The 26,515-nt window shown below is 35.3% G+C and overlaps 1 protein-coding gene across 1 annotated transcript in view; it reads left to right on the forward strand.

Moving 5' to 3' along the window:
• LOC105223252 (G1/S-specific cyclin-D1) overlaps positions 1–26,272 on the forward strand; it is a 108,767-nt gene extending 82,495 nt beyond the window's left edge. The window contains exons 3-5 of the mRNA XM_011200915.4: positions 5,474–5,648; positions 17,466–17,611; positions 20,044–26,272. Of these exons, the coding sequence (XP_011199217.2) occupies positions 5,474–5,648; positions 17,466–17,611; positions 20,044–20,244 (522 nt within the window). The 3' untranslated portion in view covers positions 20,245–26,272. The remainder of the gene's footprint in view (positions 1–5,473; positions 5,649–17,465; positions 17,612–20,043) is intronic.
• Positions 26,273–26,515: the final 243 nt, after the last annotated feature.

Below are 26,515 nucleotides of genomic sequence, written 5' to 3' on the forward strand. Positions count from 1 at the left end.
TTTACTTAAAGCACAAGCACACACATATATACATACATACATACATATTTATGTACTTAGATTGCTATTATTCAATAGTATTCTCATAATGTCTGTATAATTTCATATTGCACCTGCAAATGCGCCGTTTCATTATCATTTCCATTTAATAGAAATTATTTTCTTTGTGGGTGTGTGTGTGTGTGTAGCTAATAGTCGCAGGGTTATAGTTGTAAATCACATTTTCTAGTTTTTATCATTTACCTATTTTAGTTTATTTGATAAAATTACTTGCAAGCATTGCTATTTTTAGTGAGGAGGGCTAAAATGTCAAAACAAAATCATAAATCACAAAGAGGACTTAAAAATTGATATTGCATTGATGTGAAAAGCGAAGAAATATACGTAAAGAAATGAAAACAGACAAGAATAAACTGAAATTTATAAAATTATAAAAGTGCAATATGCAAAAATCACAACAAAAAATAAATAAAAATATAAAAGAAATTAAATAAGAGTGAAATAAAATTATTTAAATAAAAAAAATCAAATAAATTAAATAAACTAAAATAAAATAAAATAAAGTAAAATAAATTAAAAATAATATAAAATAAACTAAATTAAAATAAATACAACAAATTAAAATAAAATTCTCAGTTAAGATTTACAAATAGTTAAGATTTATAATAGTGGTCAAGCGGCTTCAGTTCTTGCGTCAATTGGATGTAGATAGGTAGTTAGAAGTGCAGCCCTGTTGTCTTTCGGGCTCAATTAGCACTAGCTGTGCCATTTTGATGCACTATTCGTAGACCATTTATATCTGCTGTCATGCTTCACCTTCTCTTTCATACCATTTTGAGGTTGCGGTAAAGCTACTTATGTCCGATATGTTTTTAGTAGAAATCCATTCAAGGTTTTGTGCTTGATGGATTCCAAGTGTTCTGTGTCGGATTTGCGATAGGGCTGGGCATTCAAAGAGAAAGTGGAAAATTGTTTCCTTTGCTGCGAACTAGCCTCGGCAGATGTTGTTGTAGGGCATACCCGTTTTGGACGCATATTCTCCAAATGACCAGTGCCCTGTTATGGTAGCTGTTACTCATTTAGATCCTTTTACTAGATCTATTTAATATGTCGTTAGTTCTTTTCCTGTCATATGTTGGCCATAATTGTTTCGTTAAGATGCATTTTGTTATGTTTTCCCATCTGTTATTTGTAACTTGTTGAAACTGTCTGTCGATCTCTCTTTTGATCGATCCTATCGGGCTTGGTATTAGCTCCGCTTCAGATTTGTAAGGAAAGCTCCTGCTTTGCCAACTCGTCTGCTACGTATAGTCTCGTGGTTTTCCAATAGAGCTTCGCAGGCCTTTTCTATGCCATGTAAGAATGTAGACCAACACGACATGTGAGAGATTGATTTGGGTCTCCCTAAATTGATGCGGCAGCAATATTCTCGACACTACGGGCACTTGTTTGCCTTACTGGCAAGGGAACATTTTTTATTGTGCTTGTAGATTCAAATTTTTCCACTAGATCAATGGTTAATCTGATAGCACGATTATGACGACCATAAATTGGACGTAGCGCTCTTAAAGTTTAGGCCCCTTATTCCGAATTTCACTATTTTTTAAATTTTAAAAATTTCGACTCGTTGTTGGATCATATGCCCTTCCATGATGAAATGGTAAAGCTTACTGAAGAGAAGTGTCAAAAGAGTGGGAAACATATAGCGGCGTTTGCTGCCCTATTGGTCTACTTCTGTAACGTCTCTATTGATAAAACCGTTACTATATGTAGTCCTATTTGAAGCCATAGAAAAGAAAGAAAAAAATTAGAAACCAACGTTAATTTCAAAAAAACAAATTCATAAGCCGCACTAAACAGAAATGTACCGAGGTCAAAGAGATCACTAGATCTCTTGCGATCGATTTTGGGCTACAAGGCTTTTGCGACAGCGCATGTACCGATGGTGGCGAAGCTTCTACTAAGCCCAGCACCCGCGAAGCCCAGCTGTCTACTAGTAGAACACAAAAGGATGTGGGATTCTACTGATCGCCGTTCTAGGATGTCTTTTCTTGCTAGCTCATCAGCTTAGAGTTTCCTGCGATTCCGCTGTGACGTGACACTCATATCAGTATTATCACAAAAACCCTCGATTATTGATAGCGAGGTTAGGCACTCATTGCAAAACCCTGAACGCATTGTTAATGAGTTTAAGGTTAGTATCGCCGCTCTGCTATCTGAGTGGATGGTCACTTCTCGGAAAAAGGCTGCACTCCGGAGCAGTAAATCTACTGCATACAGTTTGTATGGCTGAATTGTTTCGAATTAAGCGAAATTATGTTTAAATATGTTTTAATGCTTGACAAATAGTTTAAGTATTATGTTGCCACCTGTTTAAAAATATTCAAAGAAAAATATGATCTATATTAGGCTCTATGTTTATATGCATTTTCATTTAAAAAACTCTAAATCTTACTCAACCAATTAATTCTTATTATTTTATAGTTCCAATATCAATATTTAAGATATTTAAACCTTTGAAAATATTTTTTTTTATTTTCGAGTTTCCTTTTAGTTTCGATACACTTCTGGGCTGCACGCACGTTTTTACTGTTATCAAAGCATGCTCGTTTGTGCCGCTCTATAAAGCATATAACAACTATGTAGGCAGGTCGATAACAGCGTTGTTATTGCAACACCTTGTTGCAGCTAATTATGAATAACTATGCAACATTTTGTGGCACATATGTTCTGCTAACCTAATTTCTAATTGTTGCCACACCGCTTACACATGTTCTCGCTGCCACTGCTGTAAAAAGCCGAAATGCTACAATTGCACCGCTATGTAGCAAGCCTACCAAGCCGAGTCTGGCAGTGCCACAAATGGTAAAAAACGCGAATTTCTTATCGCTAACGCCACACACAACTAGAACTGCAAAACAGCCAATATTACGATTTAATATTAATTATGCAAATTTTAACTTTATATAGATATACATATGTTTATAAGTACTTAAATGATATACATATATGTATGTATGTACATATGTATGTATATGTTAGCTAACGTTAGTTGGGCTCATAAAAAGCTGCCACGCGGTGCCAGTGTTCGGCGGTGGCGCAATAAATTTTGGTTTTTCCTAATAATGCAGCGGCGAAACAATAATAGAAAAAGCGGGGAGTAAAAAACACGAACTGCCAGCGTTAAGTTCCAGTTAAGAAGCGGCAAAAAAGTGCTAAGAAAAAAGTAGAAAAATCGAAAAAAGTTGCACTGGCTTGCGCATACGTAATATCCCCCATCGCTTATCAGTCGCAATTAACAACGGAATTGTTTTTGCCTTGCCATTTTTCATAACCGATATAATCCGCATGCGGGGACAACTTGGAAGTGGGTAATTTTTGCATAAATTTTATAAAAATTCAATAAACGCTTGCTTCCATTCAGCGTACGGCTTGCTAGACTCGTTTACAGGTGCGCTTATATACAATGGGTGCCTTAAACAGTCTTCAATAAAAAGTTGCATAAAGTCAGTTTACTTAAAAAATCGAAAACATGTATAATTGTTCTAAGCGCACTCATAAATCTAACTTTTCGTTATTGCAAACGAATTTATGTGTGATCTGTGCTTGTACTTTTGTGGTGTTGCCCGATCGCACAAATGTCAGAAGTTTGTAATTAATTATATTTTTTGTAATGCCGTTTAGGTTTTTCTTGGAGTTTTTTCGTCGTTCCATGTTAATAAATTAAATTTTCGCGATTTCCATTGTAATGACTTCCTCAATTATTACAAAGCCATTACTCATTAACCTACTGAATTATCACCTCCGCTGTCAAATTGATTATTTAAGAGCGTTAAAATTTTTTAGAACATTTAATTGTTTAATTGTTTTGGCGTTTAATTGTTTCGTTTTTTCTTTTTGAATCATAAACTCTTTGTGCAGCCGAAATAAGCAACTATGAAAAGGTAAAAATAATTATGTAAAATGTCTTTTAAACTTACTTCAAAGTAAGAAAATTAATTAAAGTAAAATAAAGAAGTAAGAAAGCGCTAATCTCGGGTGTAAGCGCACATTTTATGCTCTTACAACTCATAAGAATCTAAGCCAGGAAAATACCTTAAGGTGCAAACCGTCAATCCGACGATGGGGATCCAAGCAATTGTATATACAGTTGAACTTCCTTAACTCGAATCACCATAGTCCAAAAAAAAACTTCGAGTTGGGGAGACTGCGAGTTATGGAAGGAAATTTGAATTCTATTGCCAATTCAAGAGTTCGAGTTATGAACGGTCAACATACACTGGTTTGTTAGAAAAACGAAATTCATATCATATTATATAAGAGCTGAGGGTAGTATCGGCCCGTTTTAATCTATTTTTTTCCAATACTACCTTCAATGAATAAATAAATACTAATAAAATGATCCCTGTGGTTCTTTAAAGTACACCACATACAATCACCCGTATGTTACTTGTTAAATGGGACCTAAGCTAGGTAGTTGTCGCCCGATGTTTAACCATTTTAGGCACAAATATACACTATTATCCGAAAAATACGCTTCTTTATTTTCACTAAGTGTATGCGGTATAAAGTCACCCGGAGATTCAAAACCTTTTATATTAGGTATATTGGGGCTCAGGGAAGATTGACCCGATTCAACACCTTTTTGGTACACAAAATAACTATGGGCAGGAAATGATTTTGTCTGAGTTTCAATTGTATATCAAAAGTCAATTCTTTATACTGGGTTCACATGTTCGGTACCTAGGGACTTGAACAGTTTTGGTTGCATGTGAAAAATGTAACGCACTAAATTTAGGTGAAGTCGGTCGGTCAGGTACCGAGATATGTGATTTTCCCAAAAAGTGGGCATTTTGTACACCCATAAAGCCTACTCATACTACCTCGAAGGTAATTTTTAACGTCTCTGGCGTATTTAGTTATTGATTTATAGCGCTTTTAGTAGTTTTTAACAGTACTGTTATACTCGTATAGAGAGTACGTGGAGTTATCCTCCGATTTCATCCGGTAAGAGTTCTTATAAGAATTGTCCTAAGTGAATTTGTCTATTGCAGTTTAGTGGCCTAGGAGATATGTGCATTAAACCTATTATACGGCGGGCCACGCCCACTTTTTTTTTCAAAATTTTTAGCCTACAGTTTGACACAGGTTTTGATTTGATGGAAATGAAACTAATTTGAACGAATCAAATGTAATATGGGTTACAGCGAGCCACTTAATTGAGTCAATTAGCATATTTCGTTATCACGTTATTTCGGACAAATCATTAATTGACTAAATTAAGGGCTAATTAAAAATTAAAGAAACATTCTCTTGCTTTATTACTTCAACTTAAAACTGAAATACAATTTAATTTCGTTTAACTTGATTCTATAGCTCTCTTGGAGAACGTCTGAATACAAATTGCTTAAAGAACTTTATCAAAATCCACTTAAATCTTAGTTTTCACACCTTACTTTATGCTCTCTTGCAGAAATGGGAACTGTACGTGCTCAGTCGACTCGGCTGGGATTTGTCCTCCGTTACGCCTTTGGATTTCCTTGAATTGTTATTAATCCGCCTGCCTATCAAGAGTAAAGAATGTCCTGATCTGAGTCTCGATAAAGTCAGGCAACATGCGCAGGCCTTCATATGCTTAGCAGCCAAAGGTGAGTACTGTCAATTAACTAATTAAGTTATTTAATTAATGTAATGTACTGTCAATTAACTAATTAAGTAATTTTATTAATGAATTGTCTTAATGCTGCACAAAAGTTTAATTGCCAATTGGAAAATGAACTGCGGTTGTCACATAACGCATACCAATGGCTCGAAACCAGTTGTTTGGCAGTAAACTTAGCCACATTCTTATTCAAACTGAAATATTTAGTATAACCATTTATAACATATTTCATAACCACTGGCACTGCGCCTCGCGCTCAGCTGTTTTCTGCCGCTTCATTCACACCGCAAAGTTAAATAATCTCTGCAATTGTGGTCAAACTACTCTACCTGCTGTGCTGTGCTCCGGCCAGCCAACTTCGACTGCTATCTATGCGCCGCATATCCTTTGAATGAAGTTGCCCACCTCTAACTGGCGTTAGGTGGTCGGTCGGACGGTTAGCCGGTTGGTCGCTTGGCTTTCATGTTGTCTGCATAGCACAGACGAGGCCCTGACCAAGCTACAAAGGAAGATGGGTAATGAAAACAGCACACAAATATAAAACATTAATAAAAATCGCAGACCACGCAAATAACCTGTCTGCGGCTTTTTCACGGCATTATCAACGGCAACAGGACAAGCGATAGCATCAAAGAGAAAGAGCCACCAAATGAGCAAAACAAAAATGTAGCGGACGCGCATGCGTTACTGCCAGCAACACACCAAATGCTCGTTTGGTTTCGTTCATTATGAAATACTTTTTTAATGGCTTGGCGTGTGGCTTCAGGATGCCAATGGTCGGTCTCCTCATATTGCGTCCACGGCGAGCGTAAGTTTCTCGGTTTTTAACTAAAGTTCGGCATTGCATTAGCATTGTGGTTGCACGTTTGCGCCTTGCTTCGAAGGCAACATTGAATTTTATTGATTTTGTATTCATTGAAAATTGTTTGCTTGCGCTAACAGATCTGCAAAACCTCAAACACCGACGAGATTTGTCTGGCCATTCGTCTGTGCTGTTACACCGCATTCCAACTAATTCATTATTGATTGACTCAAGCGCAGGATTGCCTTTTAAAAAGTCCATGCGCCATTTGCGAGGTTTGTTATACCTTAAAGTTGTCTACAGTTGCGGTGTCATTAAGTGAAGAGTAAATTGGTTTTCTAGAAATCAATTTCAATGAAACATAATTTGTATGAAGTGTGCGCAACTGTAGGAAAGGTCTCACTTAGGTGAGTGTCTTCGTAATCCTTTGAGTTAGTACTAGAAATGTTCAAATATGTTCTAAACAGTTTGGCAGTGAATTTCTACTATCTTATTTATGATATAAATATCTCTGTACAGTTCGACCACTTTTTGATCGCTAAAATTTCTTTTTCCTTGATCACATTGTATCCTGACTGCTCCATATGAGAACTACTCTAAGAACTAAGTTCTAAGGCATCAATAGTCTCCGACCGTGATCGATCATTTTGAGATCACTTGAAGATCGTTAATTTCTTTTTGATCACGAAAATCTCTAAGAACTAAGTTCTAAGGCATCAATAGTCCCGGTTAGCCAAGATCGTTCATTCGGGGATCACTTGCAGATCGCAAAAATTTTCAAATATCACATTTTTAAAGAAAGTGTTTATAAGAAATTAACAGTATTTGAAATGATTTTAGGTATATTTAAACGTGGCTTACCGCAAATGCTGTTAATTATTCCGAAAATATGTTATGCTACTATAAACAAGATTCTCAATTGATCTAGAGTCGTCAATACTAAGGCAAATAAGCTCAAATGGGCCAGCGTTAAACTGACATTTTTCTAATCCTTTCTCAAAAAATATGTCGTACGCCTATATCTACCCTGGAAATATAATATTTTTGTCTACAGATTCTTCTACTAACACGTGGCTAAGTCAAGCGTTTATCAAATTGAAACAGTGGCGGTATGAAATTTTATACCCAAAACCCATAATGTGAACAGCCACCGAAATCAATTTGAAACATCACAAAAGTGCCGCCAATATTCATCAAAAGAAGCAGTTAAACTCTGTTTTTATAACAGCAACATCCTCTTCAATGGTTGGCAGAAAGTTAGTCGCGTGGAACAGCTGTACAAAAAAAGAAAAGAAAAATAATAAAATTTTAAAAGCTATATACGAGTAAAATAGCTATAAATATGTCACAAGTAAGTTTTTAGAGTGCCCAAACGATTGTTTAAACGGAATACACTTATGAGCTTTTGACGTGAAGAGTTCGGCGTAAATAACGAAGATTTTTCGGGAAGCTTGCTATTAATATGGCAATATGAAATACGATGTTAATGCAAAAACCAAAATTAGTAACACTTCGTAAATCTATGAATGAGTTCACGATAGGAGTCTTTTGACTTTTATACAGTAGTGTGCAAAACAAAAGTAATTTATATCTATAGAAAGTTTATTTTTAGCAATAACCTTGATACATTTCAAGGTTCCCTACTTTGTGGAAGAAAAAACACAGAAACGTCAAATTTAATGGGAATATAATGTTTATTATCATTCGATAGAACATTCTTTGGTATTTAATTTTTGAAGGTTATCTCGTTCTTCACATGTTGGCCACGGCTACGTCACAGATGGTCCATCCGTTGAGTCAATTTTCAGAATTTCGACTGGTAACTGGCGAATGACATGCGTAATATTTTGCTCCAAGGCCTGAATCGAAGGGGATTGTTCTCATTTAGACTTTACTTATTCCTACAGGAAAAAGTCTAACGGTGTGATATTATACGAACTTGTTAGCTAATCGACCGGCCCAAAACGTGAAATTATCTTCTCACCAAAAAAATGTCTCCCCCTGATTGATGCGATGTGTGGAAAGTGGCGCCGGCTTGTCAGGCATCCAATAGTCGGTTCTAACGGTCGCCATTGACGGTTACGTTCTCACCAGTATCATTTTTGAAGGAATATGGACCGATGATTCCTTGGATCTCTTCAGGTTGCTCTTCGTTCTAAATGCGGCAATTTTGTTAGTTTACATTGAGTCAGAAATAGGCCTCATCGCTTAATAAAATTTGGTTCGAAAACGTCGTTTTGGAACTTTTCAAGAGCCCAGAGCGGATATCAGCGGCTTTAGTTCTTGCAAAAGCTGTGTTTTTTAAGCTCTTAATTTTAGATTTCGGCGTAAAATGCGCCAAGTCGGCGCCGCTTATGAGCTATCGAGCTGAAATTTTGCATATCTCCTTTTCTCTTCAAGAAGCTGCATTTATTCAAACCGTCGATATCGGTTAACTTTTGGATATGGTACTGGTCTGTCATACAAACAACGATCCTAATCAAGTTCTTGTATGGAAAAATTTTTTATTCGACAAAATTTGGCATGTCTTATTGTCCAAGACAATGCTACAATTTTCGAATATATTGCTCGGATCGGTCCAGCATAGCATATAGCTGCCAAATAACATACGAGTACGATATAAAATAATATTGACAACGCAAACGAAAACCCGCCGATGTTTTGCTCGTTAGTGTTCCTATCAGTTTATTAGAGGCAGAGGAAAACTAAAAAATTGCGTGTATTTCACAAAAAAGAATCGATTTTTTTTATTACGGTCACTGAAGCCCGAGACCGTTTTATTTGTAAAAAAAAGCAGTCTCTTCGTTTTTTTTAACTATTTTTCATATTTTTTCAGTTTCAGAAGAGTTAAGTAGCAGGTAACGCATGCCAAAAAAATTAAGGGAATCCTTCTCACACACACTTTCCCCCTATTTGAATATTGCACAATTTTTTCCCTTTAAACCCTAATGAAATTGAATTGTGTAGCGGCTCCCACTACGTAAAAGTGTCGGGTTACAAATAAATATTTTCGCAGCGCAGATAACTGAAAAAATTTCAACAAATACAAAAAAAGACTCAGCCCTTTCACGATCATGATTTTGCTATTTTTTAAATGTCCCATAAACCTTCAAAAAATAATTTATGATTTTATAATATGTATGGCGATGAAGTAGGTAGTCACATAAATATACATGTTTACATAAGTATGTATGTATGTACGTGTGTATGTCTGTTCCAAATTGTGCGTTGGGCTTAATGCCTTCCTTGGAATTTTTTTCTCAATCAAAAGCGGCGCCTCTCTGTTGTTTTTGCTTTTGTATAGGTAATTTGAGCTAATTTCCAATGCAACATTGTTTCACATGCACATGCACATGTATGTGTGTATCGACACTTATTGAGCGCTTATTGATATATTTATTTAGGTGTGTGTATGTGCGAATATCGCATAGCACTTTCGTTCACACTACCCACACATCCACATATTAAATGCATAAATTTGCCAATTTAATTTCTTAATTAAATGTCGCTGGCAAATGAGCTGACGACATAACACATACAAGAAATTACATACTACACCTTTTCGGCGCTGCTTGGCGGCGGCGTGCAATCCTTTTACAGCGTTTTTCGCCCCCGTCCCCCTTAAGCATCCCTGCACAGCTTTGAAAGTATTTTATTTAATATTTATTATTGTTTCTTTTATACCCTCAACATATATAATAATCATATATATGTGTATGTAGATACCTTAAATTGTCAGCATGTCGAGCTAAGTCGATTTAGATAATTCCGTCTGATGTTGGCTGTCCGTCTGATATTGATCTGAAATTTTGCACACATCTTTTTCTCCATGAGAAGCTGTTTATTTGTCGAAACTACCGATATCGGACCACTATAGAATATAGCTGCCATACAAACTGAACGATAAGAATATAGCACTTGTATGAAAAGCGTTTCCAATTGACGAGATATATTCACGAAATTCGGCATGGACTATTCTTTAAGACAATTACGCAATTTCGGAAGAAACCATTCAGATCGGACCACTGAAGCCTATAGCTGCCATACAAAGTGTTCAATAAAATTCAAGTTCTTGTATGGAAAGCTTTTTCGTTTGACGATATATCTGCTCTAAATTTGGCATGGGTTATTTTCCAAGGCAGTTACGCAATCTCCGAAGAAATCGTCCGGATCGGATCACTGTAGCATATAGCTACCATACAAACTGAACGATAGGAATATAGCGCTTGTATGGAAAGCGTTTTCATTTGACGAGATATCTTCACGAAATTCGGCATGGGCTAATTTCTAAGACAATAACGCAATCTCCGAAGAAATTATTCAGATCGCACCAAAGTATAGCTTACAGTTGCCATACAAACTGGTTGATCAAAAAATAAAGTCCTTACTTGAAAGGTTTTTTCATTTGACGAGATATCTTCACGAAATTTTGCTAGATTACTCCGAAATATCGCAACAACCTCCGAACTAAACCCAATGTTCCGATCGGATCACTATAGCATATAGCAACCGATAAAAAATAAAGTTTTTGTTTGAAAACTTTTTTATTTGTGAAGGGCATGATAGCTTCGGTGCACCCGAAGTTTACGTTTTTTTCTTGTTTTGTTGTTGCTTTTGGCGGCGCACGCATTCACCAGCATACCCATATCGCATTTGCATAAAATTCGTAGTGCAATAATAATAACAACAATAACAAAATGCAGGAATGTGTTGCGGCATGCAACAGTGGTAAGGAAACCGGTATACATACATGCATACACACATTCACATATGATAATGGGCGCTGAAAACATCTTCACAATAAAAAAGATATGCGCGCACAATCAGACGCACTTACTTATAACGAGTGGCAAATGAAGCCTTCAAAGCAGACGAAATCCAGTTTCTTCGTGGCGGCGCAAAAATGCAAAGGATGCGCTGTGTCTTTCAACTGTTTTGTTCTTATTTTTGTGTTTTTTTTTTTCTTATTTACCTTTTTTGCTGGCAACAAAGGTGAGACGACACCGAAGGAAGTTCGCTCGCTTTGTTGTGATTTTATCCAAAAATAAAAAGTATTCAAAAACGAAAAAAAGAAATGTGGAGGCAAAGTAAAGCAAAAAAAGGCGAACAGAAAACGCAAAAATGCGAATGCCATTGCGAATGTGAAACGATCGTAATTCATTTCTCAGCGACCACCTATTGCTTCAATGGCAACAGCGCAGACAGAAACACAAACAGCAACAAAAAAGAAGAAGAAGAACATACAAACACGCAGACGAAAAAAGCGTTTACTGGCAAAGGAAGAAGCGCGCATGCGCGCCCGTTGCTGTTGCCTGTTTTGCGCAGTCAAACGCTCATATACACACACAAACACGCACACACCTGCGTTTGTATGCGCCGTTATGCGCCATGGTAGTGGTGTGCTGCTGCTGTCTGTTCTGCTCCTTGCTGTTGTCGTTGCTTGTTGCTGTTGTTGCACTTTGTTGCAATTGTACGCTATTGCATTTTGTTGCTGCACACATTTGTTACTGTTTTTAACTGCAATTCACCTTTTGATTGTCGCTCACTTGCCGCCACAACTATAGCATACTTTCAACTGCTGCGATTGTTGCACTTTCTTCTTGTTGTTGTGGTACTTTTTTGTTGCCTCCGTCATTTTCAGTGATTTCTTTAATGTATTGATCCGTTGGTGTTGTTATTTCATATCTTTTAAGGAGTTGGGCGAACACCATTGTTGTGACCCAACATTATTGTTGTTGTTGCTGTTGTTTCGAGGACAATCTCGCATTGGTGAACAGTGGAGAATACTGCCGATTTTTAGGTATTCAGAAGCCTCTTACAAGTTGTGAGAGTTACGTAACCAAAATTTATAGAGCGCTCACCAAAAGGATGTCCTTAGGACATATGCTCGAAGCGAACTGTTGAGGTGTTATATTTATTTTAGTCATGGTCCCAAAGGAAATTTTGAACGATTTATATTTACTTGTAATTAAAAAAAAAAACAAATTTTCTTGAAGGTATTTTTCGGGATGTTACATATGTATCTAAAAAGATCGTAGGAAAATTTCAAGTCGATCGGTACAGCGTTACGAGTTAAAGATTTGGGAGGCGATAATACCAATTTAAATCATTCTTACTAATACGCTCCGAAGCTATTCGCTGTGTAGGGCTAGCAGGGCATGCAAAGAGGTGATTACAGTCATGCGAGGACTCGTTGCATGCTGGTCGTATGTTTGATATGTAGGGGTCGATCGATTCTGGATAAGTAGGAGTTTAACTGCTACAGTATGCGCAAGTATCGACTCTCGCGGCAATTTGAGCTCTTCGTCTGCTATGGGTGGTGGTTTGCCTCCAAGTACGCCATTCACTGAGAGGCAGTCGGTGAAGGTGTTTGTTTATGGCTCCATTGTGAATGCCAGTCAGTGCTTATCTGAAGTTAGTTGCTTTTGAAGTCTGGTCGGCGTATTGTCTTATGCTGTCGACGTAGTTGAGGAATGACCTCTTGATGCTTCTAGGTGGCGGTTCTGCTGCAAGCAGATGACTGCAGGAATAATTTCTACGTAAACACCCCAGCAGAAAATGCTTGAAGAGGAGTCCTTACTGGAAGTACGCGGGTCTCACTGTGCAGATGTTCGATAGGAGACATCAAAAGGCAGATTGCAGTGTTCTGACATGTCGTCTAGTTTGTGAATATGGTCACCGTGGATTTAGTGATGGAGAGTGTTAGGTTCCGTTAAGCGAGGAAGCGAGAAATTCGGAGGGTAGCCGTTTACTTTTGAGCGCATACCATCGATTCCATTGCCTGAAGTCATTATCGTGCATTCGAAGTGACAGGAATTCCTTCTAGTGGTTAAGGGAGTTTCGAGATGTAGGCGTTAAACAGCAACCGGCATAGAACACCATCCTGCGGCACCCCTGTTTAATTCTTCTCAGTATAGAGTTTTTACCACGAAACTGTATGGATGACTGCCTACCGCTCAGGTAGTTCACAGTCCACCACTTTAGCCCTGAAGAGAACGTAGATTTTTCGATGTCCTCAAATAGCTTTGCGTGATAAATTGTGTCAACAGCTTTTGACATGTTCAACGCTAAAAGGATTGTGCCCTAGCGGGGTTTTTGGTTGAGGCTATGAGCTGTATGCGCGTTTATAATGCTAAGTACTTTGGTGGTGCTGTGCACTTTTCGGAAGCCAAGCTGGTGGCTTGCTGGACTCAGGTGGTATGTGAAGGTCGGGAGTAACAAGGACTCAAGTGTCTTCACAGCTGGGGAGAGGACACTTATCGGCCAGACAACACATTTTCCTCTGTGATTTCTGTAGGAAACTGCTTGTAAAAACGTTTGGTTTTTTCGAAAACTATCAAAACCACTGTGCAAATATTTCATTTATGTTTATTAATTTTTTTTTTGGTAAACCCAATCGAACGACATTTTTGTTTTTTCTATTTTACCCGTTCGCGTCTCCCAACGCCGCATGCTGCACGCCAAAAGCTGTTCAAGCGAGTGAGACCTTCAAGGAATTTCAAGATAATTGGCTTCATTTTTATGTCTTTTTCAACACTGTATGTATGTGTGTTGGTGCTTGTGTTCATTGCCATTTCATTACATGGGAGATTGCCTGGAATGTGGCGCATCGGATGGCAGCGGCAGAGGCAAAGAATTGCGCAGACGAAGGATTGTGTTGCAGCACAAAGGCTGTGAAAAAAATATTCGGCTGCTCAAAGCGGTGAACGAAAGGACTTTAAGTGAAATTGGCAGACGATTTCGCTGTGATGTTGTTGTAATTTTCATTGAACATTCAAATTAGGTTATGTTTTGGTATTTATTTGGCTCTTTGTGGCGATTTTGCACGCGCTTCACACGTATTTTGGCCGGGATTTGAATTTGGTACACGGTGGGGCCAACGTCGCTACAGAAAAGGTCTCTTACAGTTATTGCCTTACTTAACGAGCAATTAGCTGCGGTTGCCCTTCACCACCGCCGCCGGCACCACATTGAAAGCAGTAAATGCATTACGCCGCATATGCATTGGCAATAGCAACAACGATACTAGTAATAATAGCAATAACAATGGCAACGAATCGCCGCCGATGAAGCGTCGACTTGCTTAACATTGCATTGCTAATTAAAACTGTAAAAAGCGGCAACGTCGTGCACGTCGTGGCGACCGGCGATTGTTGGGGACTTAATGTGCTATACATATGCGTGAGCTTTATGCGCCGCTCATGTGTGTGTGTGTGTGCGTGTGCGTTATATGGTTCGATTTAATAGTCATTTTGTTATTAGTCCTGTGTTTCTCTGCTTTTTTTCGTTTGTGCACGACTTCAATTCGAGCGCCTGCAGGCGTCTTTAGAGCCTGTAAACTTACAAAACTGCAAAACATGCGAGTACTCACCTACATACATATATGCTTGTATATGTGTGTGTGCACCATTTATGAAAATGTGCAAGCATGAAATCTATGAACAACTGCGTCTGAACTTTATGTTCGCTGCGCTGTCTCGCAATAATTTCTACGCCCATTTCCGGTCGCTCAAATATGTGCGAATGCAAATACAGTCAGTCTGCTGTTAATGTAACGGACTGCAGCGAAAAGCGCAGCGCCCAGTGTGATCGTTTCTTGAGGCAATTGCTTCAAAAATTATTATTGCTTTGGAAAATGTGGGTTTAAAAATAAAATAATATAAAAAAATACAAAATTTACCCAATTTAAAACTAGAATTTAAAACTTTCTTTATTTTTTATAAAATATTTTTTAAATAAATTTTTTTTTTATTTTTGTTTTATACATTTTTTTTATACATTTTTTTAAAATTTTTTTTATTAATTTTTTTTTATTTTTTTTTATAAAATGTTTCTTTTATTTTTTTTTTTTATAATATATTATACATATATATGTATATTATATTTTTTTTTGCATCGAAAAATATGATTTAACAAAAATGTTAATAAAAAAATAGATTACATTACATTATTTTGATCGATCACTTTGTATGACAGCTGCATATGTATTTACACTAGTGGTTTTATCTTAAAAATATATATAAATATTCACAGGTTATAGCGATGCTTCATATGGTAAGTCTTGCCAAATTTCATGAGAACTTGAGTTGGATCGTTCAGTTTGTGTGACAGATATATGCTATAGTGCTTTGATCTGAGTAATTTCTTTGTAGCTTGTAGCGCTGCCTTGCTTCATAGTCTATACCAAATTTCGTAAAGATATCTTATCAAATGAAAAAATATTCCATACAAGACTTGAATTTTATCGATCACATTATATGACAGCTATATGCTATAGTGTTCCGATCTGAACGGTTTCTTTGGAGACTGCGTCATTGTCTTAGACAATAGCCCATGCGGAATTTCGTGAAGATATATAGTCAAATGAAAAGGCTTTTCATACAAGCACTTTATTCCGATCGTTCATTTCGTATGACAGCTATATGCTATAGTGGTCCGATGTCAGTGGTTCCGGCATATGAACAGCTTCCTGAAGAATAAAGTACGTGTGCAAAATTTCAAATCGATAACTCAAAAACTGTAGGTTCCAGTATATATAGACAGATGGGCAGGCATGGCTAAATTGGCCAATGTTGATCATATATATTATATAATTACTTCGACGATTCCTTCTGAAAGTATATACATACATATGTATATCTAAAATGTAATTTTTTTTTTATAATTTTGTTTAAATGTTCTATGTCTACGACCCACTGTGCGGCGCTGTGATTGAATGTATGAATGAATTTAAAATGTTGAAATACTTTCACACATTTTGCAAATCAGTTGTTGTTGATTCTGTTGTTGTTTCTTCTTTTTTTGTTGCGTTTATGGCTTCAGGGTCTCACCATTGCTACGCAGATCAAATGAAGTAGTTCTCAAACTCCGTCATTTGACTAGAAAACAGATGTGGCTTTTGTTTCACATTGTTCTTATTATTGTTGTAACAGAAATTTTCGCGCTGGTTGTTGTAATATGCTTACAATGCTGCTATACATATGTATGTGTATATGGTAATTCGCAAGCTGCCGATCTTATAACCTCGGCTAATAATAAATTTCGTGGCAATATCATCGCCATTGATGAACGGTTAATTCGAATCGCATCGATTACACGTACGTATTCATGCACAATCACACACGCCTTTGATGGCAGTGCCAGCACAGAGGGGGGCTTACGCTGCAGACGTCGATGATACTTTGCACAGCTGCATTTTGAGCTAATATTTGTGCGTGACTGTCTAATCATGTTGCATGCTGCAGCGGCATGAGTAGTAGGCAGTTGCGAATTCCATCTGGGAAATGTGGGCAACAACTAACTGCATGCGAAATGTTTGAGTAGCGCGCATTCATTCAAGCAGAGTTCCATTTCGCTGTTTGGTGATAATTCGTTAGGCATGGTTATGCGGCAGCTTAGACCGTTATGTGGTGCATGTGGTCGCCAGTCGAAGAGTTCTTGGAAAATGCACCAATCAGTTGACTGTGTCATGGAATTGAGGCGAATTTTATACACATTTTCTAAGGGTCATATCAATATTCGTTAATTCGATGGCAGAAGGGCTCAAGGGCACACGCTGGAAATTTTCATAATTAACTCAATGATATAGGGAAAATATGGATATGGTATATAGCTGATTTATAGCTGGTTATATGGGTTGAAGAGTGTTTTAAGTGCGCTCACTTTCACTTTCACCACCATTTCTACACCATTTATCTCCGCTTAATCAGCTTTTAATTGACTCATATGCCACATCTGCTTAATTTAATGCCTGCTTTGTTTGTGTTTTAATCCGCTATCTTATGATTGAGCATTTTGTGCGTTGATCAGTTCGTTTCCACCCTCGTTGACCAAACCTCTTTAGATCCTTCTCGTATAAGCACGTTGCTTCCATTGTCTCCATATTTCATTTGGTTTAGATCAAATTTATTTAAATACAAGTACTCATATTAATCTAATCTAATTTAAGCAATTCTATTGACATTTTCAATAATATTTCGTATTTTTTTTGTTTTCTTTTAGAACATTATTTCTTTATGTATTCGGCCAGTACCATTGCAGCTGCGAGTATCGCCGCCGCCCTTAGTGGTTTGAATTGGTATTTACGCTCCGGACCAGAGTTTCGTCATCTATTGGATTTATTAATCGATTTGACCAGCATTGAACCGGTAAGTGGTTTATAGTCTGTATTTACATTTTAAAAACTTGAATTAGCATGTTGATATTTTGTTAAGGTTATGCTAGTATATATATTTTACTCTTAAGTGCACATTAAAAATAAGTAAAATAGTTAAAAATTTAATATTATGGCTTAAGTAGGGTTCTCAGGGCTGGAGTGCTTTCTTTCGTTTGGACAATATGACCTGCCAGTGCAGCCATACCAGCTGTTCTTTTGTAATGAGATTACTCCAATTACATTTTTTTTATACATGCATCTCTTCCTTTATAACATTTTGTTTTTCAAATGTTTTTTTTTTTTTTTTTTTTTAAATTGTAATTACTAAATGATTTTGAAATCTTAAGAAAAAAGACTAATTATACTTTATGCAAAAAAATTGAACAGAAATCACTTTCTCACCATCAAAAGTTAAGTCACCCCTTGTAGGGTGTCTAATCCTCGACTTGCAAAAAGCTTCGCGTTGCATAATTTTCCGCTGTCAATGTCAGAGGTGAGTCAATCAAGGCGTTTCCGAAGAAATTTGTAAACAAATTATAGAAGCAAGAAAACAATAAACAGCAACAACAGCGTCGCGCTACTTCACATGGTTTTGTTGTTTTGGTTTTTGTTGATTTTGTAACAAAATTTAATTGCATTTTAATGGTGCGTTTAATCGTATGCACACCGCATGTGACATTCGTGCCTTGCTTCGATTCGAAAATATCCTATGTTTCCAATTTATATGCTGTTAATTAATTTTTACGGCTTTCCATTAATTTGCAAATGAGCAAATGGGCGGCAGGAGAAGGCATTAAATCGCACACACCGGCGTTCAAATTTGCCTTCTCATACAATGATGCGTTTGTATGTGCATACATATGTATTTAATGCGTACAAAGTAAGGTTAAGTATTGGAGAGTGCGAGTGCGGACACTTGGCTGCATTGCGGTGCTTTTGAAATAATGCTGGCTTTTGTTTGGAGGCGACAAAGCGTGTTTAACCTTTTATTCATTTCGCTTATGTTTGCTTTATTTCACTGCAATTTTATTTGATAATGAGCGAATCATATTCGAAGTGACATGCATACTTGTGTGCCACAACAATAATGTGGCATTTTGTCCAAGCGTCAGTGCGAGGACAGACAGACGGACATATGTACATGTGAGCATAAACAAACGGCGCTTTAGTAATCAGTGTTTCTAATTAAAGTATGCACCTATTTTTGTAACGAAATTTGTTGAAAAGAATACATACACATGTTGTTTACGGGTAAAGTACTTTTTATAAGGGGCGATCCGTTTCGATGTTTCTTACTTTTTAAAGAAAAAACACAGAAACTTCAAATTTAGTGGGGAATGTTTACTATCATTCGAAAGAACATTCTTTGGCATTTAGTTTTCGAAGATTACTCCTTCAAATATTGGCCGCGGCTGCGTCTCAGATGCTCCATCCGTTGAGTTTTTCGATGACTAGTTCGAGCATTTCGACTGGTAACTGGTGTGATACCACTTGCTCACAAACCACGCCAAACCGTTGTTTGTCCAAATGAAATGACAGCTCTGTAATCTCTTCAGGCTGCCCAAATCTGATAATTTTGCTTGTTTAGATTTTCACGGAGCCAGAAATGGGATTCCTCGCTGAACGAAATTTGGCTCGGAAACGTCAGGTCTTCTTGGAACATTTCAAGAGCGCATAGAGCAATGAGCGGCCAAATTGCAAAATTACTACTTAATTTTTACCCAATTAATGCTTATCAGCCAAAAAGTCCTTAATTGCCAGTTAATTAGTGCTTAATTGTTAGACAATTAGTACTTAATTTTTAGGCAATTAGTGATTATCAGTCAAATAGTGCTATAGCTATAGTGTTTAATTGCCAGTTAATTAGTGCTTAATTGTTAGACAATTAGTACTTAATTTTTAGGCAATTAGTGTTTGTCAGTCAAATAGTGCTTAATTGCCAAACAATTAGTAGTTAATTTCTACTCAATTAGTGCTTATGAGTCAAGTACTGCTGAATTTCTAAACAATTAGTAGTTTATTTTTTAGCCAATTAGTGCTTATCAGTCAAATAGTGCTTAATTTCCAATTAATTAGTGCTTAATCAATTAATTCTTAGCTATTAATTAGTACTTAAGTCTCAGTCAACCAGTACTTAATTGCCACTTAATTAGTACTTAATTGTTAGCCAATTAGTGCTTAATTATCTATAAACCAGTAATTAAGCAGGGAAATTTTAGAAAATTGAGGTTACGAAGAGTAAGAGCGCCGCGAGCAAATGAAAGAACAAAATAGAAAGACCTTAAGTTTCGCAGTTAAATTAAATTTTAGTTATTACAAATTAAGCAAGTTAACCAAGCATGCTACTATTAATTACGTAAATAAGTCCAACTCTTGTTAGCAAAAAAAAAAACACATTTACTCATCACTTTCACTTTCTTTCAGGGATGCCTGCTCGAATGCATGCAGAAAATGGAAATCATCTTCGAAGAGCACAGTCGGAATCTGCCGTCGTATATAAGCCCGGCGGAGCCGTATCCTCAGCAGCAGCAGCAACAATTGTCAGCGGAGCAATCAAACCAACAGCAGCAACAACAACATCATCAGAACCAACAAAAACAGCAACAACATGTGCATACAATGTGAGCGCAACTCGGCAATATTGTAAATTAAAATAATTTTCTTTTGCTCAAATTTTGCAAAAAGGAACGAGGACAAACGAAATTAGAAGCGCAACCCGCATTCGGCATTCGTCGCGTAATGCCACGCGTTTTCAAAAAGCAAAACTAACTGTGAAACTAAGCAATTTGAATGTTGGAACTACTTTTTTTTTGAATTTCACGTTATCTCAGGAATTTATATATATATTTTTGGAACTCCGTATACAATTTAAAAGCTCTACTTTCCCTGCAAAGTAAATGCTCGCATACATGCGTAAATATGTACGTTTACAGAATTCCAAATTTTGTTCGTAAAATGTGTGCTGAAAATAGATTAGCTAGAAATTTGTTATTCAACTACATACGAGTTGGTTTCGAGTGTTGCCTACCTTTAGGCGCATTAGCATGCGCTGGTCAACCATTAGGGCGGACGGAGGTGCTTGTACCACTAAAATACTATTGTAAACACTATTTGTTCACTAAGTAATAAGAAAGCAGTCAGTTGTTGCAGTTTATATACACACACATACATACATGTATGTATGTTTTTTTTATTTTTTCTATTTGCAGAAAAGAATGAACATGTAAAATATTACTTATTTATGCTATTATTATTATTATAATTATACATTATATGCATATACTGCCAACCTACCTAAAAAAAGCACACAACCCCACCCACACACACACACACCCATAGATACGCATAAAGAAAAATCAAACTCTTGTCAGTTTATTTACCTACATTTATACTTAGTTTTATAAGTAAGGAAGTAAGTAAGTAAGTTAACCAAAATTTTCATATGGATTTGAATGAATGATATTTAGCATGTAAGCGGAAATGTACTAAATGAATTAGTATTGCGAATGAACACATACACACATATACTACACCAACCAACACAAGCACACACACACAATAGCGTTAAAATACATTGGTATTTTTCAGCAGCAAATGAATTGAAAATTTTGGGTTATTTTTTTTTTTTGTTTTTGTTTTAAAAAAGACTTCAAGTACAAATAAATAGTTATACACAAATCGCTATAGAACCAGTAGTTTCTCTTAAAATCACCAACTGACAAGCTCTCGAGTCGCATCAAGCAGCGTGGCTCGCGGAAATTGTTGTTGCACAAACCGAAATAGGCAATATTGAAATGCATATGTGTTCAAAGCTGAAATTTGGCAGAGAGTTTCATCCACTATAAGCATTAGTAAGTAGTTTTACATATATTACCGTTAAATAACTATATATAGTAGCCATAAGCCAGCTTAGCAAGTTAGTAGGTTAAAGCTTTGTACTAAACTTTTTAATGTTTTAAATTTTTTTTCAATTATTTTGTATAAGCCACTTGAATTTGTAAAAATAAACAAGGAAACGAAAATAATAGACTGATCAAACACACACACAAAACTAATAATGGAGCAATATAAATTTGTAAATAGTTACATGCACATACATACATACACACAGAGCAGACGAAAAAAACTGTAAATTATAAATATTTATCCTTTAGAAATGCGCTTACATACAAGGCTTTAGTTATACATACATACTACTTACATATATACATACATAACCTTAAAAGTTAAGGCTAGAAGTTGGCGCACATAAGTTTAAGGGAATTACCTTAGTATATGTTCCAAACACGTTCTCCTTAAAATAATTGGTTTTTATATACTATACTTTGGCTGGAGGCAGAAAAAAGTATAGGCTCATTATGTTTCAAAAATTCCTTCAAGCTTATAATTTAGAATATTGAAGAGTTTCGAGTAAAAGTTGCCTAACTACAAGCGTGTAATACTCTGTACTAGCAAAATTTAGTCATATTCGGTGCCTGACGAAGGTAGTTGTACTTTTCCTTTTGAAATATGGTAACTTTATGCCTAAAATCCTTTTATATTTTAGAAACTGTATTTATAAATGAGACCTGGGGCATTTGTCCAAAACCAAAATCGAGTTTAGACATATGACGAAACACTCAACACAAAATCAAATTGCACTCAAGATATATAAAAATCTATGCTCTAAATCTAGCTGAGTTCTAAAAGTATGACAATTTTTTGGTAAAAGTATAATTATTCTTTAGAAGTATGACAACTCTTTACTCAAAGTTTTTTTTTTGGACTTTAGAAATTGCCAAATATGTTCTCAAAATCCATGCTCCTTTAAGAATACGGGAACTGTTGCTTCAAACTGTAACAGAACTTTAGAAATATGGCAACCATATGCTCAAAATGATCAGAAACAGTAGAATTTTTCGCTCAAAGTTTAGTTGGCAACTGGTTGCTCAAAATCTATTTAGACTAAAAGAAAAAAAATTACAATTATTGGCTCAAAATCTACTTGTATTTTGTAAATATGGCAACGCTATGCTCAAAATTACGGTTATTAGCTCAAATAGTGGCTCAAAGTCTATTTAGACTTAAAAAAATTACAATTATTGGCTCAAAATCGAATTGTATTTTGTAAATATGGCAACGCTATGCTCAAAATTACAGTTATTAGCTCAAATAATTACTCAAAATCTATTTAGACTAAAAGAATTACAGTTAGTTGCTCAAAATCGAATTGCATTTTGTGAATATGGCAACGCTATGCTCAAAATTACAGTTATTAGCTCAAATAGTTGCTCAAAATCTATTTAGACTAAAAAAAATACAGTTATTACGAATTATATTTCGGTAAATATGGCAACTCTGTGCGCTAAATTTAGCTGGGTAGTAAAAATAATGTAACTATTTGCTAACTATATAATTCTACTTCAGAAATATGGCAACTTTTCGCGAAATAATTAATTGAAAGTTAGAAATATGGCAACTCTTTGCATACAATACGGTGATTATGGAAAAATAAATTTCAAAACCGTCTGATGGTATGACATATAACAGTTCTAATGAAAGACTTATTCGAAAAACACTAAATATCGTCTATTTTTGTATGTCTGCATAACTTGAATTTGCCTTCTCCAGCCAAAGTAGTAACATTTCCAAATGTGCTATGAAAAATACTTCTGTATAGCATTACTACTAAGTACGTTTGTATGTATTTTAGTACATATACTCATTTACAATAATAATTCAAAACCGAAAGACAACGCACAGGAAGTTTCTATGCCTCCCTAATTCCCTTATCGCCTTGTAAATGAAGCTACTTCCGACTTAATTTACGGCATAAATTTGTTGCAATTTTTCTACACAAATCCATATACATACATACATACATATATAGGTTTTTATTTTTTTTTAACTTAGGCTAACGTATGGAACTTATCCTCGCTGGAAAACGAAAGGAAGCGTAATGCACTCTCAATTAATTGCGCCAATTTTACATAATTATTTTATTATTTTTATTTTATGGTTTTGCTTTTCAACTGATAAATCAATTTTCTATGTGACTCTTTGGCCGCAATTAAAGGGTACAGTTGGTTTCTTGTCTTGCAAAGATATTGTGATTGTGATTGCACTTACACACGTATACATACACCTACATATGTACATACAATAAATACATGCATATACGTTTGTATATATGTACAGCTTACGCGCTATATACATTTGTAAGTGTAGTGAGTCTTATATACTTCGATTTAGTAGGGTCGGTAGGTGCTAAAAGTCTATATACCCAAAGTACATAATATACAGAGTAGTAGATATGTAGCAGCGTATGTGGATTTATGCACAGTTACATGCAGTGAAGGGGGAAAATATGCTTTTAGTTACGCTTTTTTACATAACATTAAATAAACAGTACGAAAAAACAGCAACAAAACGAAATCATTAAACCAATCAGACATACCTGCACACATATGGGCACACATACATAAAAGTATGCTTTGCAACTCACAAACAATAAATAAGTACATAACAGCAGTGACCGGGTATAATTATGCGTGCATTCGCGAAAAAGCATGAATCCGTTATATAAGCATATATAAATGGTAGATTGGTGTACAGTGGGCTTTGAAAGGAGTAATTTGTATTTTGTGGCTGAAATTTGTTGTAGCAAATAGCAAGCGAGGAATTACGCAAATATTAAGTAAAATTTTGAAATATGTTTCAACTAAAAAACGCTTTAGCGCACATGCAAAATCGAGAACACTGTTGTAAATATATTTAAGTTTAAAAAAATATTCAAAAATAGTTTAAAATTATTTTTTAGTTATCATAACCTCAAACTACGTTAATTTTTATGTAATTAATGTAATTAAGCAGTTGTAATTCTACTATAATTCTAATTGTAATGCATTGTAATTGTTTGTAGTAGTAGCGTTAGTCGTATATACCATTGTATAAGTAGCTGATGTTGGTTTCTAACGTAAAATTTGTATTTTTCGCGTTACGAAGAATTCCGAAACTTCTTTAATTATTTGTTAATTCATTGAAATGCATTTATTCATGGTTAAGCGGTAATATTTTATTGTTAAAAAAAAAAAAAAAAAACAATTATATAAAGTTACTAATTGAAAAAGCAACTGTTGAGAATTGTAAAAAAATAAAATAAAACTTTGAAAAAAAGTTTTACGACATACTTATACATATCTACATATGTACAAGCACACTTCTTCTTCATAGCTTACTAATATTGTGTATTGTGACGTAAGCGTTTCAATTTGATTGTTAAATTTAACGCTTTAGCAACTGTTGAATTTGAAAAATGTAAAAAAATTATTTTGTTATTTTTAGACACACACACCTTTGTCATTTTAGCGACTCCTCTTTAAGCACTAGACGGTCAAAGTGTGCTCCTTTGACTTCTGGCTGAAATGTATAAACAGTTTCCCCCCATATCCTCAGCCTTCAACCCTGTTAGTCGTCGTTAAGTACCGTAATAAATAAATGTAATTAAAATTAATATTGTAATTTAGCATTAAACTGCGTTAATTTAATAATTAAGCTATTAGATTTACTATATTTTAGGTTAAACAATGTATATATCAAACACTTAATCGTTATTTACTTTTAGTTTGTAAATCACCAACTAATTACCTTAATATATACATATATATACCAGTAATATGTAGTTTGGTCAGTAATATGCATTTGTTGTTGTAAAATTGACAGTAGTACGAAATAGTTGTTGTTGTAGCGGCATAATACAATCCTGAAGCACTTTCGAGGAATGATGTCAAGTTGAGAGTCCTTGGTCGGGTAAAAATCCGTTCCGTTATTTAGACCCGGTTGTCGTGTCATGATCGTGATTTTTGCATACGAAGACGAAATTGTCGTGAAATGGAAAAATAATATTTTTTCCATAAAATTAACGAAATTACGTTGCATGAAAATGTAAAGAATACATACAACAACAAAAGAAAAATATTTTATATTACTTAAAACCAGGAAAAATAATAACAACAACAATAATTTTGCTTACAATCTGACAAAAAACTAAACTATTTACAACAATTCACGCATATGCAACAACAACAACTACATATATAGACAAGGGTAGTCATAACCGATACGCGTATGTTTATAGTAGTATAACCGATATTTGTGTTTTGTTTTTAGAGTTATGCGTACTGTGACGTAAAGCTTATATGCGCATATATGAATATGTATGTAATATGAATTAATGTATGTATGTATATTGAATATGTGTATTTGTAATTATTTTAAGTCAGACAATTATAACTGTCCTATCTACTATATGTATGTATATGTTTAATCTAACTACCTATATACTTATGTATCTTTAACTCGTGTATTTCTCGCAATGTCGTTATTATCAAAATATCTACTACTTGACATTATAAAGAAAAAGAAAAGATTAAGAAAAAAACCAACAAAAACAAAAACAATTGAAACGCGCAAAAAGAATTGTCTCTCCCGTGCATTTGTTTGCAGCATACATGTACCGTTATGTGTAAGTGTGCAAGTGATGGATAAAAAAAATAGTGCATAAAAAGTGAATATTTCCATTAACAGTTAATAAAAAAAAAAAACAAAATCAAAATAAAAAGATAAAAAATAAAATACAATAAAAAGAAAAAAATAAATAAAACTAAAAAACCGACTTTTAAATGTTTTCTATTTGGTGGAGGGGGTCACTGGTTGGGTTGTGTTCATCAATTATAAGTTTTCATAGTCATTTTGAAATACAATAAAAAAATTAAATAATTAAATAAGAATTGTTTCATAATGAACTGAAGCACTGGCTGCTCAGACTATTGGCTTGCCTCTTAGTCTACTTTTAACTACTAGGAACAAAATATAATAAGACTTTATTCATAATTTTAAAAATATTAATTATTCTTCA

This window comes from Bactrocera dorsalis, chromosome 4 (genome assembly GCF_023373825.1).
Source record: "Bactrocera dorsalis isolate Fly_Bdor chromosome 4, ASM2337382v1, whole genome shotgun sequence".
Lineage (NCBI taxonomy): Eukaryota > Metazoa > Arthropoda > Insecta > Diptera > Tephritidae > Bactrocera > Bactrocera dorsalis.